General features: G+C 48.4%; 1 protein-coding gene across 1 annotated transcript; it reads right to left on the reverse strand.

Moving 5' to 3' along the window:
* Nucleotides 1-776: 776 nt before the first annotated feature.
* On the reverse strand, nucleotides 777-9,230 carry Syt2 (synaptotagmin 2). The gene is made up of 8 exons (XM_038349794.1): nucleotides 9,053-9,230; nucleotides 6,419-6,585; nucleotides 4,937-5,056; nucleotides 4,491-4,658; nucleotides 4,054-4,221; nucleotides 2,620-2,737; nucleotides 1,663-1,796; nucleotides 777-983 (listed from the first exon to the last, which is right to left on the reverse strand). The coding sequence occupies exons 1-8, from the start codon at nucleotides 9,228-9,230 to the stop codon at nucleotides 777-779; spliced, it is 1,260 nt and encodes a 419-aa protein (XP_038205722.1).
* Nucleotides 9,231-18,081: the final 8,851 nt, after the last annotated feature.

Here is an 18,081-nt window from a genome sequence, read left to right on the forward strand (position 1 = left end):
GGGAAGCCATGACTGACAAGAGGAAGTCTGTGATGGCATCAAGGGCTTTGGTCCTAGTTCTGAACACATCCAGTACCACTTTGTGCTGCCTTCCAAATGGCCATTCCCAAGGACTCTGAGAGCTTCTGGCATCTGACCAGGGTTTCACACACTGACAGGCCTCCCACTGAGGCAGCTGGCTTTCTTCATCCTGGAATCCCTGAAGACTTTCTCCTTTCACATGGTTTCATTGTCCGTGGCTCATTCCAGAAATGAAGAAAAAGACTCAAAGACAGAGGCAGGCAGGGATGGACACACGCATATACCCTCACATACATACATACATACATACATACATACACACACACACACACACACACACACACACACACACACACCTCGCTGGACATTGTGTTGCTTGACAGTCGAGAAACAGAATGTGCCGCCATTGGTTGGTCCAAAACCCAGGAAAAGCAGGAACTGCTTCAACTTTCCGCCAGTCGAGGCCCCGTGTGGGGCGAGGCCTGCGTGAAGCTCTGAGAGTGAGGGAAACCGCGACAGACATGCAACAAGGACAGCTCCTGGGACACAGACAGAGCCAGGCTTCTCTTCACCACCTAGGGGACTCCCTTCACGCAGCCACCGAAAGGAAGTTGGTCTTTAAAAAGAGTAAAAGGAAGGAAAAACAGGACACACCGCAAACAAATGAAGAAACCTCTAAGGTCGCATAACTGAGGTATTGATAGCTCTGGATCTTGTCAGTGCCCTCAGAGGCAGGAGGCCCCAGCGTCTGTGGCCTACTTGTTCTTCCCCAGGAGCGCATCCACTTCCTCCTCTGGCTTAAGAGAATGCCACTGGGCGATAGGCCTCCGAGGGTTGGCCAGCATGTCAGACCAGTGCCGCAGCTCTGTGCCTGTGGCATTGCTGCCCACAAAGATCTTGCCAATGGCTTCGTTCTTGCCCAACTTGTCGTAGTCTAGCACAGTGACAACCACCTGGACTTTCTGCGAGGAAGCAAAGGAAGGAAGGAATTCAGAGAAGTAGGAAGCCATGAGATCCTGCACCTCTGTCTACCCTGTGAATGATACGGAAGGAAATGCCTCCAGGTTTCTGGCTTCAGTGGACATGGAGCTGGAGGGCAAACCTTTTTCTTTTTTCTTTTCTTTTTTAAGGCAACCTGTATTTCTACCAGCAGGTGTACTTGAGCATACACAACACTCTAGGAACTGTAAGACCTTACAGGACAGGCGAGGCCTCTAATGAAGTCAATGGACACATAATAAAAATAAATACATAAAAGTTGACAGGCGGTGGTGGTGCATGCCTCAACACTTGGGAGGCAGAAGCAGGAGGATCTCAGTGAGTTTGAGGCTAGCCTGGTCTACAGAGCGAGTTCCAGGATAGGCTCCAAGGCTACACAAAGAAAACCTATCTTAAAAAAACCATATATATTTGTTCATATATATGTTCATCAAACGCATTAAGGACTTATATGACTTTTAAAAGTTAGTTCATGTCCATCTCCTCAAATAATGGGGGCTCTTCAGAAAAGTCCCCTCCGGGGTCCCACCCCAGCATTATTCAACTCAGAACCCCCACCCGAGCGCACCCACCCATGGCCGCCCTCTACCTCCCACGCTAGTCCAGTGAGCTCAGAGCTCAGGCCCCTCAAGGCTTCAGCACCTGGATCTGCTCAAAGGGAATCTCGAAGCTGAAGGACTCGTTGAAGTAAGGGTTCAGGGTCTTCTTCTTCACGGTTGTCTTCTTCTTCTTGAGTCTCTTGCCATTCTGCATCAGGTGGATTTTCACATAGGGGTCTGCAGAGAGAGTCCCAACCCAAGAGACCTCTAAGCCCTGACCATCTTCCCGATGTCCCCAGGACACTTCGGGATCGGACAGGCCTCCACCCTGCTGGCACCAGCCCCTTAGAAAGCCCAGAGAAGGGACTGGAAGTCCCCAAAGCAGAAAAGTCATCTCGTTCAAGGGTGGGAAAGGCGTTAAGGACCATCCCTGTTACATTATGGATTCCTGGTACATGAATCGGGGGAACTTCTGAGCTTAAGAAAGGCCTTGTGAGGAAGCATGGGGACTAAGTGGCCAGGTGCCTGGGCTGGGCAGGTGACACGGAAGTGCTACAATCAAGACAGACTTCTGCCAAGTCCCAACCCCACCCCATCCTGACACAGAGGGGAAAGGACGAACCCAAGGTCAGTGATGGAGCTAAAACCCAGCAACAGGGCTCATGGTCTGAGGGGGCTCTGTAGAGGCCTTGCCCATCCGCATCCTGTGGCACAGGCTAGCCCTCTTCACTGTCAGAGCATCCCCTTCCAGAACGGAGCTGGCAGAGCCTACAACCTCTCCTGGAAAAATAACCCCTCCTCGTGGTTATGGCAGAAAAGCAAACTTTGGGCTAAGCCCTGCCACTTCCAACATTTCCTTGTCAAACAAAGATTCTTCTGTCTTCTCCATGGCCCACTGGGCCTAGCCAGAGGGTACTGGACAGGCAGACTGGAAGAAAGGGTGAGACTGGGAAGCTGTGCCCCACAACAAGCAAGCTGCTTCCTATTGTCAGCTCCAGGGACTCAGAGCAGTGACTGGCTCACTGGTGCCACCCACTGGCACCCAGGGGTTCTGCAGTACCTGAAAGGCCCCCCACGTCCATCTTCTTGAGGTTCTTGGCCTCCAGGATACAGACTGTGAGTTTCCCAGCAGTGGGCACGTAGCGCAAAGAGGTACAGATGTCACCTAGCTTCTCCGGCTGTCCAGGGAAAGAAGCGGGTCTTAGGTCACTCAGCTACCCCAGTGGCCTCTAGTGTGGCTGACCCCATCTTGAAGACTGGCAAAGCAGTGATTTCTGGCCACCTCCCTAAGTCATCAGCGCCCACATCAGCCATGGTCTGAGGAAGCCGACATCCAAGAAGGCAGAAGACAGGCTATAGAGGAGGGACCTGGCAAACCTGGCAAATGTAGGGTAGGCTCAGGTCCCCGCCAAGCTGGGCTGAGAAGAGCACCAGGAGCAGGTGCTGGGTGGCCAAGTGGTTTTGGGAGCTTCTTCCCTGGTGGCTCGTGCCTGCTGCCATCTTTTCCCATCAGCCACTGGGCTCGCAGAGTGATGTGTGAGTTTCAAAGTACTTTCCTTTCCTTTATTATTTATTATTGTGTGGACAAGGCAAGGACACTGTGTAACCAGCAAGAAACTCAGAAAGTCAGACAGCTGTGTAGCACTGGGCAGAGAGGGCTCAGGACTCCTGACCCTTACAAGGCCTCCGCTAGGCCCAGTTTCTCAGGGGTGGGGCCACTAGGGTGAGGATAAGACCAACCAATCACACATGTCTTCCTTCGGGTGCATAGGCCTTCAACTCTTGCAACAGGGCAGGCCCCAGCTATAGAAGGCGACCTGGTGCCTTCATCCCTGCTCCTCCACTGAGCACCGGGCAAGCCACTTCAGGAGCCTGGCTGAAACACGCGAAGACAAACCATACGCTGAGAATCATATAGAATCAAGGCTGGCTTTCCTTGTGGGTAAACTGCGGCATAGAATCTGATTGACAGTGGGCCCTCAAAAGGAACAATAATGATGGCATTCTTATCCCATAGCTTGCTTGGCAGACACCAGGCACTGAACAAGGAAGGCACTTTGCATGGGCGGTTAATTTCCAGCTGGAAGCCTCTAAACAAAGGCACCAAGGCCATAACGCTTGGTGGTGGTGGCGCACACCTTTAATTCCAGCATTTGGGAGGAAGAGGTAAGAGGATCTCTGAGTTCAAGGCTAGCCTGATCTATAGAACAAGTTCTAGGATAGCCAAGGCTACTCAAGAACCCTCCTCCAAAAGGAGGAGGAGAAGGAAGAGAAGGAAGAGGAGGAAGAGGAGGAGAAGGAAAAAGAGGAGGAGGAGCAGGAAGAAGAGGAGGAGGAGGAGGAGGGCAGCAGCTTGCCCTGGGTCAACAGCTAGGCAGTAGGGAGCTGGACTCTTCGATCAGCAGACCTAACTCTAAACCCCCACTCTTCCTAATATACACGCGGAGGAACAAGCCTACATGAGCACTGAAAGGCCAGGCCTCTCCACTCTTACCTCTTCCTTCTCCCCGCCTTGTAGGTCTCTCCACTCCTCAATGGGCTGGCCGAGGTCCAGGGTGTTCATGGGTACCTTCACCTCTCCGATGATGTCATGTTTAGAGAAGCGGTCAAAGTCATAGATGGCCATCACCAGGGTTTTGCCTCCTAACTCCTGGTATGGCACCTGCAGGGCACAGACGGGGTCAGAAGGGTCCAAAGTGGCTTGAGCACTTCTAGGGGGGATGCTGTAGGAAGAGCCCGGGCTTGGACCTGTACTGCCCACAGACACCAGGCAGACTGTGGAACCCAGTGTGTGAGATGGGAGAGAGGCTACTGTGCCACTCTGAGCATGTCCCCACGCTCCAGCCACGGCTGTGGACCAGGGAAAGGTGTGCAGAACCCAACCCCGGGGGGCAGAGAGGGAGCCGGAGTCTCCCTTCCGATTTCCATCACCTTGAAAGTGAAGGTCTCGTTGAAGGCGGGGTTCAGTGTCTTCCGGTGCACCTTGGTCTCATATTTCTTCTTCTTGTCTGGGAGGAGGAAGACTTTGACATAGGGGTCTGAAGTACCACCCATGTCCAGGGCAGGCAGTTCAGCCGCTTGCAGGACACCCACGGTGAGCTGTGGAGAAAGTATGTCTCAGTCTCTGGATGGTCTCCTGCCGGCCCCCCACCCCCACCCCAGCGGGAGTCTGGGAAGGGGACCAGGCCAAGCTCAGCAAGTAAATTAATAGCAGAGTTCACCTGAAACCTTCCCCAGAGGAAACTGACGTCAAAGCCAAAGGCTACGTATGCCCTGTAGCTCCCAACTGTCCCACTCCGCAGAAAGAGGCAAGGCCTACCTGCCTCTAGGGAGTCACTTCTGCCCACGCCCTGTCCCCGTTGCCCAGCCCCACACACCTGGTTGGCTTGGAAATCATAGTCCAGAGAAAACTGCAGTTTGCCCAGGTTCTCTGGCTCCTTCTCCTCCTCGCCTTCACCTTCTCCTTCGGTCAGGCCGGTCTCTGCATCATCATCATCCTAGGAGAGCTGCGGGTGGGGAGAAAGGGGCTTAAGGGCTTAAGCAGCCACTCTTCACAAACTCTGACTCAGAGCCCTTGGGGGGGGGGGATTGCGCTGTCAGGAGAGCCCCGGCTTTGGCCTGTATTGCCTGCAGGGTACAAGGCAGACCCTAGAAACCAGCATGAGATGGGAGAGCGGCTCATCCGGACCCCAAGGCAGACACCCAGCCCCACACTTGGAAGACATGACATATCTCCTCCCTGTGGGGTCAGGCACTGTGCCACAGGCCAGATAGCTTCTTGAAGCAGGGGGAATCACTTTCCTTACACCCTATCAGTCCTTTGCTCGGATTTACCCAACCTGGGCAAGACATACCAGGATTGCAGTCCAGGCAGCCAGGAGCAGGCGAGTCCAGAGAAGCAGAAAGAGAAGGGAGCGATATAAGAGCAAATCCTTCAGCTGAAGCCAGCCTGGAGTCATGGCTGCTTGATGAGATCAGCCTGGGCTACGTGCACACATGTTGCACACATACACACACGCATATACACAGGAACATACATACATACATGTATGCACATACACACGCATGCATGCATATGCACACTAACACAAAGATGTACATGCATATACACCATCCATGTGCACACGCACACACATACACACACACTGTAGGCTCCTTTGAGGCCCTCCTAGGCACACAGACACATAAGCACTCGAAGGCCATCATGACCCTTGGCTGCCCTTAGGGGTCAGTCCCTTCTTCCAGCCTTCACTATGATGCCTTGAGAAAGACCCTCCAAGTCGTTCCCCAAATGAACAACAGAAGACTGGGAAGCACCTGGCTCTAAACTCAGAGGAGAGACTGATATGCTAAGGGGCCTACTGAAGCCCAGACCAAGAGGCTGGGTCAATGTCTCCTTATCTGAGAGTGATGGATTCCATGTGGTTCCGTCTTGGTGCCTTCCAACCTCCACCCCCCACCCCGAGCCCCACCCCCACCCAGTCAGATGTATCTGTCCTTCAGTCCCTCCTGGCAGGAAACTTTGACATAACCTAATGGCATCTTCCTGGGGGTTATCATGGATGTCTAGCACTTTGCTCCAGTGGCCTCCTTGGGAGTCCACACATTGTTCCCCTTCTTCTGCTTTTTCAAGAGTGGGCTAGCTCATGCTGACACGGACTTAAGTCCCTGCCCTCCAGCTTGAGGTGACTGACCTGATACTCTAGATGTGACCTGTGTGGAGGTTCTGTGCATGTGTGGAGCGTGCAGAGAGAACAGCTCATACAGAAGAGGAGGGTTTGGCTGTGGAAGCCATGCCTCACCTTTCAGGACTGGGAAAGCTGAGCAGGGCCCCTCCCTGCTCCTCCCCAGCACCCTACCTGGCCCCCTTTCATGTCCTTCATGTTCATGGCGTTCTTCATGCCCTTGCCCTTCTCCTTCTTGTTCTTCTTCTTCTTGCAGCAGCATTTCTTGCAGATGCAGAAGCAGCAGGTGAGCAGCAGGAGACCAGCAACCACAGCCATGGCAATCAGAGCCCAGGGTGGCACTGCCCACACAGAGAGCCCCAGCATCAACACACTGCGCCTCACAAGCGCCCTCATCCCAAGCAGTGGGTTGGGACTGACTCCCCCATTCTCCAGCCCCACATTTTTTATTGATTTTTATTGAACTCTACATTTTTCTCTGCTCCTCTCCCTGACTCCCCCCTTCCCTTCAACCCTCTCCCAGGGTCCCCATGCTCCCAATTCACTCAGGAGATCTTGTCTTTTTTTACTTCCTGTGTAGATTAGATCCATGTATGTCTCTCTTAGGGTCCTCATTGTTGTCTAGGTTCTCTGGGATTGTGATTTGTGGGCTGGTTTTCTTTGCTTTATCTTTAAAAACCACCTATAAGTGAGTACATGTGATAATTGTCTTTCAGGGTCTGGGTTACCTCACTCAAAATATTTTCTAGCTCCATCCATTTGCCTGCAAAATTCAAGATGTCGTTATTTTTTCTGCCATGTAGTACTCCTTGTGTAAATGTACCACATTTTCCTTATCCATTCTTTGATCGAGGGGCATTTAGGTTGTTTCCAGGTTCTGGCTATGACAAGCAAAGCTGTTATGAACATAACTGAGCACATGTCCTTGTGGCACAACTGAGCATCCTTTGGATATATACCCAAAAGTGGTATGTATTACTGGATCTTGAGGAAGGTTGTTTCCTAATTTTCTGAGAAATCGCCACACTGACATCCAAAAAGGCTATACCAGCTTGCATTCCCACCAGCAATGCAGAAGTGTTCCCTTTTCCCCACAACCTCTCCAGCATAAGTTGTCATCAGTGCTTTTGATCTTGGCCATTCTTACAGGTGTAAGATGGAATCTCAGAGTTGTTTTGATTTGTATTTCTCTGATGACTAAGGATATTGAACATTTCCTTAAGTGTCTTTCAGCCATTTTAGATTTCTCTGAATTCTCTGTTTAGGTCTATACCCCATTTCAGGGGAGTTATTTGTTCTTTTGATGACTGATTTCTTGAGTTCTTTGTATATTTTGGAGATCAGACCTCTGTCTGATGTGGGGTTAGTGAAGATCTTTTCCCATTCTGTAGGCTGTCATTTTGTCTTGTTGACTGTGTCCTTTGCTTTACAGAAGCTTCTCAGTTTCAGGAGGTCCCATTTATTCATTGTTTCTATCAGTGTCTGTGCTGCTGGGGTTATATTTAGGAAGTGGTCTCCTGTACCAATGTGTTCAAGTGTACTTCCCACTTTCTCTTCTATAAGGTTTAGTGTGACTGGCTTTATGTTGAGGTCTTTGATCCATTTGGACTTGAGTTTTGTGCATGGTAATAGATATGGGTCTATTTTCATTCTTTTACATGTTGATATCCAGTTATGCCAGCACCACTTGTTAAATATGCTTTCTGTTTTCCATTTGATATTTTTTGCTTCTTTGTCAAAAATCAGGTGTTCAGAGGTGTGTGGATTAATATCGGGGTCTTCTAATCAGTTCCATTGGTCCTTCTGTCTGTTTTTAATGCCAATACCAGGCTGTTTTCAGTACTGTAGCTCTGTAGTAGAGTTTGAAGTCAGGGATTGTGATGCCTCCAGAAGTTCTTTTATTGTACAGGATTGTTTTGGCTATCCTGGGTTTTTTATTTTTCCATCTAAAGTTGAGTACCGTTCTTTGGAGGCCTGTGAAGAATTTTGCTGGGATTTTGATGGGCATTGTATTGAATCTGTGGATTGCTTTTGGTAAGATAACCATTTTTACTATGTTAATTCTACCTACCCAAGAGCATGGGAGATCTTTCCACTTTCTGGTGTCTTCTTCAATTTCTTTCTTCAAAGATTTAAAGTTCTTGTCATACAAGTCTTCCATTTGTTTGGTTAGAGTTACTCTGAGATATTTTATGCTATTTGTGGCTCTTGTGAAGGGTGTTTCACAACTGGTTAACCTCATCACATCCAAGGAAAGGAAGACACTTGTGGAGCCTGGCCCTGGGACAGTCCTCGGAGGCTTGACCCAGAGGCATCAAAGTTTCTTGAGCTCTAGTTCCCCTAGAAGACTGGCCTTGCTTAGCCAGAGGGACTGGAGAGCCCTTACCATCATCACCACCACCATGATGCTCTCCACTGTCCTGAAGCCCTGGCTGCCACCAGTGTGGCTGATCCTGCAGAGGGGACCCTGGTTCCACACAGAGAGCCTTTGCCAAGAGTTCAGGAAGCCTTGTTTTCTGCACTCCAAAATAAAGCGGTTTCTAAATCTGCTGAAAACCTGAATAATGATTCCTAGCTCATATTTTTCCACCTTTTATTTTCATTGTTTGGTGGAATTTTAAAGTGGTACTTGCAGTTGAGCCCCCGTGAGGCCTGGACCATGTAACAGTAAGTTCCTTTGTTGACCTCATTCATTTTAGACCATACTCTCAGCCTTATAGGGTTCCCTGAAAAATCCAAAGAGCCCAGCCCTTCCCTGTGGCACCCCCCCACACCTCCTCAGGCCCAGCCCTGTCAGAGGCCACTCACAGGGGATCTTGTTGATCTCATTGAAGAATTTGTCCTTCAGCTTGGCGAACATGTCTTCTTGGCTCTCCCCCGTGCCCGTGCTCTCTGTGGAGTTGTCGGCCGGCCTGACAGGCATCGTGGCAGTGGTGGTGGCAGGAGCCACAATGGGCTCCTGGTTCCTCTTGAAGATGTTCCTCATGGTGGCAAAGGGGGCAGCTGGGGAGAGAGGAAAAGAGCAGGATAAACATCCCAGAAGCTCTGCTCAGGGACCAGGAGACAATCCCACGCTAAAGACTATGGATGTTTCTCCCTCTGCAGCACAAGGGTACAGAAGCAATGGCCCTCAGTAAGGTAGTGCAGGCATGCCTGGGGCTGTGAGGGGTAGCATGCGAGCTACCAAATCCAAACAACAATATGAGGTGTTCTTTTGTTTTTGTTTTGTTTTGTTTCTTACATTCTTCTTATTTAACAGCTGGGGAAACAGGCTCAAAGAGTTAAACAGTCCTTTGGCCACTCCCAGCCTGACAGAATCTACCTGGCTCCCAAGCCTATAGCCTGCTTTCCTGTGTCATTTGCATCAAGGAATGCGGGAATCTGCATCTAACCTTCCACAGCACCAGGAAGGAGCAAGGCTCTCAGTGGGGTGGGCTTCAGCCTCTGTGCTCCCTGACTTCCACAGAATGGCTCGGCCTGCACTCTGCCTGTCTCCATGACACAGGGACACCCCCAGCCTCTTTGCATTCTGTACTGGCCTCCACCTATACTTGCCTCCACCTGTACTGGCCTCCACCTGTACTGGCCTCCACCTGTACTGGCCTCCACCTGTACTGACCTCCAGCATCTCTACTGGCCTCCACCTGTACTGGCCTCCACCTATACTTGCCTCCACCTGTACTGGCCTCCACCTGTACTGGCCTCCACCTGTACTGGCCTCCACCTGTACTGGCCTCCACCTGTACTGACCTCCAGCATCTCTACTGGCCTCCACCTGTACTGGCCTCCACCTATACTTGCCTCCACCTGTACTGGCCTCCACCTGTACTGGCCTCCACCTGTACTGACCTCCAGCATCTCTACTGGCCTCCACCTGTACTGACCTCCAGCATCTCTACTGGCCTCTACCTGTACTGGCCTCCACCTGTACTGGCCTTCACCTGTACTGGCCTCCAGCACTTGCTCAGGATCTTTCCCACCCTTTCAGATCCATATCTCTAGTCCTGCTCCTCCCAGCAGCCCTAGAGCAAAGAGGTGACACCCACTGGAGATAGGAAAACCTAAGGAGATGGGGAAGAAAGAGAGGCAGGGACATGAGTGGGGAGCACGACTCCATGATCCTACCAACCAGAGAGCTAAGGCACTCGGCACACTTGAGGCCAGTACACATCCTGTCTTATATCTAGACCATACCATATATAAGCTGACACTCTGCTTTATCTTCTTGACATTTTGTCTTCATAGCTAAGTGGATAAATAGTATCCTACTGCACATAATAGTACTATGATGCTTTCATTCCATTACTGATAGAGTTTCCACTGCTACGTGGCTGGGGGATAATTAAATGGTAGTTCCTATTTAGCATGTGCTGGCCTAGGTTCTGTACTCAGCACCACTACATACAGACACACAAACACACACATGTATATATAGTATATACACATATTATATAATATACATATTATATAACCACACATGCATATGTGTGTGTGCTATATATACTGTGTGTATATGTGTAACTATAAGCACATCCATACATATACATAGATTCCTATAACAAGATGAGCATAAACTATGGCCTTCATTTAAAGCTATGCTCTCACAAGCTTCCAGACTCTACCCTGCCCTCTCACACTGTTCTGCTCGGAAGGGTGTATGCCTCTTCAGCTCGTGTCCCAACAGGACTGGGCCTGTGCTGTGCTGACGTTAGCTCTCCTGTGTCATGTGCACATCTCTAAAATACACATTGCTGACATCTGGTATTTGCTTTTGAGATAGGGTCTCACTACACAGCCTAGGCTGGGCTTGAACTCACAATCCTACTGCCTCAGTCTCCCACGTGCTGGTATAGGGGGTGCATGGCATGTGCATGTGACTGGCTTCTTTCCTTTAGTGCGGTAAGTTTCATCCAGACTGTAGCCTGTATCATCGTGTTGTTTGTTTGTTTTTTTTTTTTTTTTTTTTTTGGTTTTTCGAGACAGGGTTTCCCTGTAGTTTCTAGAGCCTGTCCTGGAACTAGCTCTTGTAGACCAGGCTGGCCTCGAACTCAGAGATCCGCCTGCCTCTGCCTCCTGAGGGTTGGGATTAAAGGCTGTGCCGCCACCGCCCAGCCTGTATCAGTTCTCTATTACTTCTTACTGCTAAATGATATTCTACTATACAAACAACACATTTTTTATCTATTCATCAATTTATGAATAAATTTGCTTTGGGGTTTTATTATGAATATCCACATATGTTTTCACTTATCTCGGCTACAGTTAGGATGGAAATTACCAGGTGGAGTGGGAACTATGCTTGGTATTTTAAGGGGTCACCAAACTCTCTTCCAGGGTGATGGCATGCGTGTGTCTTCCCATCCACAATATCCATAGGCCGCAAGCTTTCCCTGGTTACAGTGTCTGTGAGGGTGGAGGCGGTGCCTCACTGTGGTTCTAATGGGCTGGGCAGCTGCTCAGCTCTCATCAGCCATTTGATTATTTTCCTTAGGAACATATTCAACTGCTTTACCAATTAAAAAAATTAATATGTTTTTATTTGGAGGGGGCGCATGTGTGTCACAGTGTAAGTTTGGAGATCAGCGGACAACTTGAGGAATCTATTCTCTCCTTTCACCATATGGGTCCTGGAGTCCCCATATGGGAACTGGGGCTGTCGGGCTCGGCAGCAAGCACCTTTACCTGTCAAGCCATCTTGCCAGCCCCTTTGCCACTTTTAAATTGAATTTTTATTGTCTTTTTATTGTTGAATTATGTAATTTACATATTCTGGATTGTAGCTTCTCCTCAGATAGGAAGCGATAGTCTGTCAGGTTGCATTTCCTGCCCAAGCTGCTGCAAAAACCAGCAGCGGTATCCCCACTCCAGTGGGGACAGGGGAGTGTCTAACACATCATTTATAGAACAATTCTTTAACCTTAGGGCTGTCTTTCTACTTTTGGGTGATGTCCTTTAAAACTTAAAGGTTTTTCATTCTAATGAAGTCTATTTCTTTGATTCCTTATATTTTCTATTGTGTGTCACCAAGATTAGATTTATCTAAGATTTTCAAATGTAAATGTGGTTCTAGCATTAAGGTCTACACCTGTTTCGGGTGGTGGTGGTGTGGGGGGGTGTGAGAGAGACAGAGACGAAGGGAGAGGGAGAGAGAGAGAGACAGAGACAGAGACAGAGAGAGAGAGAGACGATGGGCGGGGGTGGAAGGAAGGGGTCCAAACTCATGTAGGTGTCCATTTGACACAGCAAGAAGCACCATGTGGCCGCATGTAACAAACATAGCATGTTGAAAAATGCCCACAATATGCAAATACGGGAAAGGCGGGTGCTATGTAAACATCCTAAAAGGATCAGAACTCCACGGCGCTGGACTTCTGAGCATGTCTTCCCACCCTCAGGAGGGCCTTTCTCCTTGTTTGAGAAACCAGCTCTATTTCTATTACTATGTGTCCCTGGTCCAATTTATTCTTCTGGAAACAAGAGCCTGGAAATCTCAGCAGGTACACCCTGAACCCAGATCTGCTCCTGGAACTGCTGGCACAACGGCCAGGAGGTAAGGTCTGTGCTACTTCTTATTTCTGCCTTCCTTCTTTGCTCTCCCCTTTCATTTAGCCCAGACCACTTAAAAGCTGACAAGCTCCCATAGAAGGTAGCTTGGGGGCGCCCCTCCCTCACTGTCTCCCCCCCACACATCCTACCCCCCCCCCACCTCTCCCACCCCCACAGCCCATATGGCCAAGGGCCAATGATGTGCTTGATCTTCCTCTTCCACCTCCTGGGATGTAAGTCAAGGCAGCGACACACACACTGGCCATTGACTGAATCTAGGAAATTCGTGGAGGCAACGGCTGACCAATGGATGGCCAGATATGGGGCAGCCACGCTGGCAAAAGTAAAGACCGTGACACACTCGCAGTCTCCTGTTTTGGTAGCTACTCGGACACTTCCAGTCTTCCTTCCTTCAACCTTCCCCAGCACCCACCAAGATGGCAGGACTGGCAGGCAGGGCTACAGATGGACAGACAGACAGGACAGACCGACAGACAGACACTGCAGTGGCTCTGGCCAAACCCTTATCCCACAGAGATAATTCCCCCAGAGACCTGCACTGACTCTGTCTCCTCAGGGTCCTAAAGCTAGCTGGCTTACCATGCTTTCCCCCAGGGGTCTTTTAGTTAACTATGCCTGCCCAGGTCTCCACATCAACGCCTGCTTCATTATCCCCTAATGACTCCCAGTTTTCTCTGTGTTCCCTTACTACAGACAGTTCTTCCCCAAGAATATGGAAATAATGTTCCAGGTGACAAGACGTGAGGTCTAAAGGAGGTGGGGAAACCACCCATTTGCATTTTTAACTTCAATGACAATTTAAAACCAAATAAAAAGGCCAACGCCATTCATATAAATCTGTCTCTTCTCTGATATGGCAGTCCAGTAGGTGGATCTTACTGGTTGCTACCCTACTTCTTCAGAGAATTATTTATTTTTATTTTTATTTTATTTTTGTTTTTTCAAGACAGGGTTTCTCAGTGGCTATGGAGCCATTCCTGGAACTCACTCTGTAAACCAAGCTGGCCTCAGACTCACAGAGATCCACCTGCCTTTGCCTCTCAAGTGCTGGGATTAAAGGTGTGTGCCACCACCCAGCTTTTTTTTTTTTTTTTTTTTTTGAGAATTTTCTTAATTCATCAAGATAAAAGAAATTATCTGATAGACAGCACATCAGGGGACTAGACTACAGGACTCAGTTCTGAGAGAGACAATGTGAGCAATGGGTTCAGACCCTGCTAAGGAAGAACTCAGACCCAAACCAGAATTTATTTATTTTTTAATTAATTTATTTAATATACATAATTGGGTTTTGTCTACATGTATGTCTATAGGGGTGTCAGATCCCCTGGAACTGGAGTTACAGACAGCTGTGAGCTGACATGTGGGTGCTGGGAATTGAACCCGGGTCCCTTGGAAGAACAGCCAGTGCTCTTAATCTCATGAGCCATCTCCCCAGCACCCCTAAATCAATTTCTGATCCTTCTGTGGCTACTCTCAGACCTGCCTCGGGATGCCTGAAAGAGAGCTCTAAGCCATCAGATGCCCTTGGGGACTTGAAGGACAAGAGCAAGGCCTTCTCCAGAGGCCCTGACACTTGGCTCTTCAGGTCAGTCTGTCCCTTGGACTCTGTGTGACTGTTCAATCCCAAGAATTGGAACACGGTTTGTCCTGAAGGAAAGGAGGCTGGGATTTTACTGGAATCCTCTCTGGCTTCAGCACAAGCTGGATGATATGGAAATTCAGATAAAGACAGGGAATTAAACTATAGCATCATCCTGTAGCAGGACCAATTCGGAAAGAAACGGGAACAATAGGATGTGCTTCCCACGGCTCTCTACCAGCGTAGGGGGCGATGCGAAGGAAAGAGTAACCTCTGGTAGCCTACACGTGTCCCGTTAGGGTCCAACAGAAGCAGTGGGCAACAGGACTCAGGAGCTGTCTTCTCCCTCTCTGAGGAGCCCAGGCCACCTCCATAACCGTGCTCACTCTGTCATACCTGAAAGGAGGGAGGACGTCTGAGGGACACACAGGTGTGGCACTGTTGCCAATATCTTCTCTACAACACCCCCATAGGAAGTGTCTGGTCACCGCGGACACCATCTTTTCTCTACACAGTCCCCATAGGAAGTGTCTAGACACCGTGGACACCATCTCTTCTCTACACAGTCCCCGTAGGAGGTGTCTGGACACCGTGGACACCATCTCTTCTCTACAACACCCCCATAGGAAGTGTCTGGTCACCACGGACACCATCTCTTCTCTACACAGTCCCCGTAGGAAGTGTCTGGACACCGCGGACACCATCTCTTCTCTACACAGTCCCCATAGGAAGTGTCTAGACACCATGGACACCATCTCTTCTCTACACAGTCCCCGTAGGAGGTGTCTGGACACCGCGGACACCATCTCTTCTCTACAACACCCCCATAGGAAGTGTCTGGACACCGCGGACACCATCTCTTCTCTACACAGTCCCCGTAGGAAGTGTCTGGACCCTATGTACAGTTAGAGCTCGTGTTCCTTTTTCAGTTACGGGCCTTCAGCAATACAAGAAAAAGTTGGGGTGCTTCTCTAACGACTCCCCAGAGCACGACTGAGAACCAGCACATACTAATTGCCATGCCTAAGTCTGTATTCTAGCTCTGGCCGCATGGGGACTTCCAAAGGCCCAGATGTTCTGTCTCCATGTCACAGCAAGCTGCCTGCCACAGCTTTTCCCACACCAAAAGACTATCCCTAGACCTCACTAACTCAAATGAATATTTTAACCCAAGAACTTTACCCTCAGACCCATAAATTCAGCTTTTGGATACTTCCATCTTGCTGTTCACACTGGGGCCTAAAGGAAGGGACCCTGACGGGACAGCCACGTGGACAGGACTGAAGGTGCCAGATGGAACACAAGGACAGAAAACAAAAGGCAGAATTACTGACGCCCCAAGAGTTAGCTTCTTTCCCACCAAAGACAGAGGGGAAAGCCTTACTTCACTAACACAGCTGTGTCATACGTGTTCACATGTGTTCCATGTGACTGTCCATATGACACTGTCTCAGAACCCCCAACTTAACTGAGGAACAAAACCTGTGGCTACTTCAGGTTCTTCCACTCATTCTCTAAAGTGTGCAGTAAATTTACTTTTTATTTTCTCTTTTGGCATGCCTATTTTAAGCCCGAGTGTGTCCATGTATGAATATGAGTGTTTGTGGATGGCATGAAGCCCGTGTGTGTGTCCACGTATGAATATGAGTGTTTGTGGATGGCATGAAGCCCGTGTGTGTGTCCACGTATGAATATGAGTGTTTGTGGATGGCATGAAGCCCGTGTGTGTGTCCACGTATGAATATGAGTGTTTGTGGATGGCATGAAGCCCGTGTGTGTGTCCATGTATGAATATGAGTGTTTGTGGATGGCATGAAGCCCGTGTGTGTGTCCATGTATGAATATGAGTGTTTGTGGATGGCATGAAGCCCGTGTGTGTGTCCATGTATGAATATGAGTGTTTGTGGATGGCATGAAGCCCGTGTGTGTGTCCATGTATGAATATGAGTGTTTGTGGATGGCATAAAGAACCTGACTTAGCAGCTTAGCCACTCTTATTTCTTAGAACATACTAACGTGGTGTCTTCGGGACTACTGAACGCTTCATAAAACTTTTTTAAATGTAGCACTTATTTATTTATGTTGTGTGCATGTGTGTGTGTGTATATGCTTGTGTGTGTACTCATGTGTCACTGCACACATGTGGAGGTCACAGGACAACTTGCAGCAGTCAGTTCTCTCCTCCCACTGTGTGTGCTCCAGGCATCAACTCGGGCTTGGCAGCAAGTCCTCTATCCCTGATATTAGCCAGTCCCCCAGAAGACTTAAAAATGCTACTTCTTTATATAAAATAATATGCATTAATGTCATAAGAGTTCCATGAAATTTCACGTTAGAGACATAGAGTTTGATAGATTTCCTTCAACAAAGTGTCTGAAGGAAACTAATTCTAATTCACTTTTTTAAAACAGCATGGATAACAAAACATAAGACAATAAAAATGTTTCGTGTTACTCAAAATACCTCTAAGTAACATACGTTTAAAATTAGTTTATTAGATTGTTATAAATTTATTTATCAAGAATACCCCCTTTTTTTTCCCAAACAGAAGCTCATTATATAGCCTTAGCTGGCCTAGAACTCACTAAACTGACCAGCTGGCCTTGAAGTCCGAGAGATCCTCCTACCTCTGCCTCCTACGTGCTGGGACTAAAGGTGGCGTGTGCGCCCCATACTTTCCATCCTCAGGAATGTTCTTATTATACAAGTGAGGGATGTAAGGTCTCCACTACGGCTGTGACATACGCTAAATGTTTATCAAAGATCTTTATGTCAGATCCCCTTTTCACAATGACAATTACAGGCAGTGCAGCATCAGACCTAGGTACACTCACTCCAAATGAAACAAAAAGAGCTGTTATTAAATCTTAAAATAATATTAATGCTTACAATTTAAGATTCATTTTAACTTACATTTTATGACATTAAAATATAAAAAGATATTGCCCTTCACCTGTTCTCTCCTCCTTCAGAAAACAGGCTTTTCAAGGCTCTTGTCCTGTTCAATTAAAAGGCAATAATAAGAACCAAGCATTGGTACCTGCTTCTCCTTCTGAAAGCCTAGGACTGATCAGATTAGGCCCCGTGCCTTTAAAATCAAAATCCTTTTATTTCGTTTATACTGAAAGTCATTTCTTTAAAGATCTAGGTTTGGGGTTGACTGCATGCATTATGAACAAAAGGACCTGGTTAACAAACTTAAAGCTGACAGAAGTTACAGAGCCTTTGGCTTTTGTTGCGGGGTGAGGGTGACGGATGTTGAAGACAGTTTCTCTCTGTAACAGCTCTGGCTGTGAAACAGGCCTGCCTCTGCCTACACAACTATGTATATGTATGTTGTCTACATGTGCTGGTGTTTTATGTTGTTCATGTGATCCGTAAAGTGTTATTGGCCCAAAATCCCTTTTAGCCTGTAGTGTAACTAAAATGGTAAAACAAGAAGCAAAGGGGGTTTGTAACTAAACAGTCTGAATCAAGACGGGATTTAGTTGACCCTTGTCTCTGTGCTGAAGTCTCTATTGTTTGGGTGAATAACCCAGCTTTCAGAATATGGGCCTCCTGCTCCAGGGCATGGCTCTCTCAGGGGCTCTTCTAGGTTCTGCTGCTCCTACGAGTCCAAAATTGGAACAATGAATTATGTCTGTGTTTTCAGCTTTCCCTAAGTAATGAATATGTTTACCTTCAGAAG

This window comes from Arvicola amphibius, chromosome 12, assembly GCF_903992535.2.
Source record: "Arvicola amphibius chromosome 12, mArvAmp1.2, whole genome shotgun sequence".
NCBI classification, from domain to species: Eukaryota; Metazoa; Chordata; class Mammalia; order Rodentia; family Cricetidae; genus Arvicola; species Arvicola amphibius.

Coding starts and splice junctions, on each gene's coding strand:
- Syt2 (XM_038349794.1), bottom strand. CDS start 9,230: ATGAGGAACATCTTCAAGAGGAACCAGGAGCCCATTGTGGCTCCTGCC. Junction 4,222..4,490: donor ACGAGACCTTCACTTTCAAG/GTGATGGAAATC, acceptor TGTGCCCTGCAG/GTGCCATACCAGGAGTTAGG. Junction 2,738..4,053: donor AAGGCGGGGAGAAGGAAGAG/GTAAGAGTGGAG, acceptor TTCCCTGGACAG/CCGGAGAAGCTAGGTGACAT.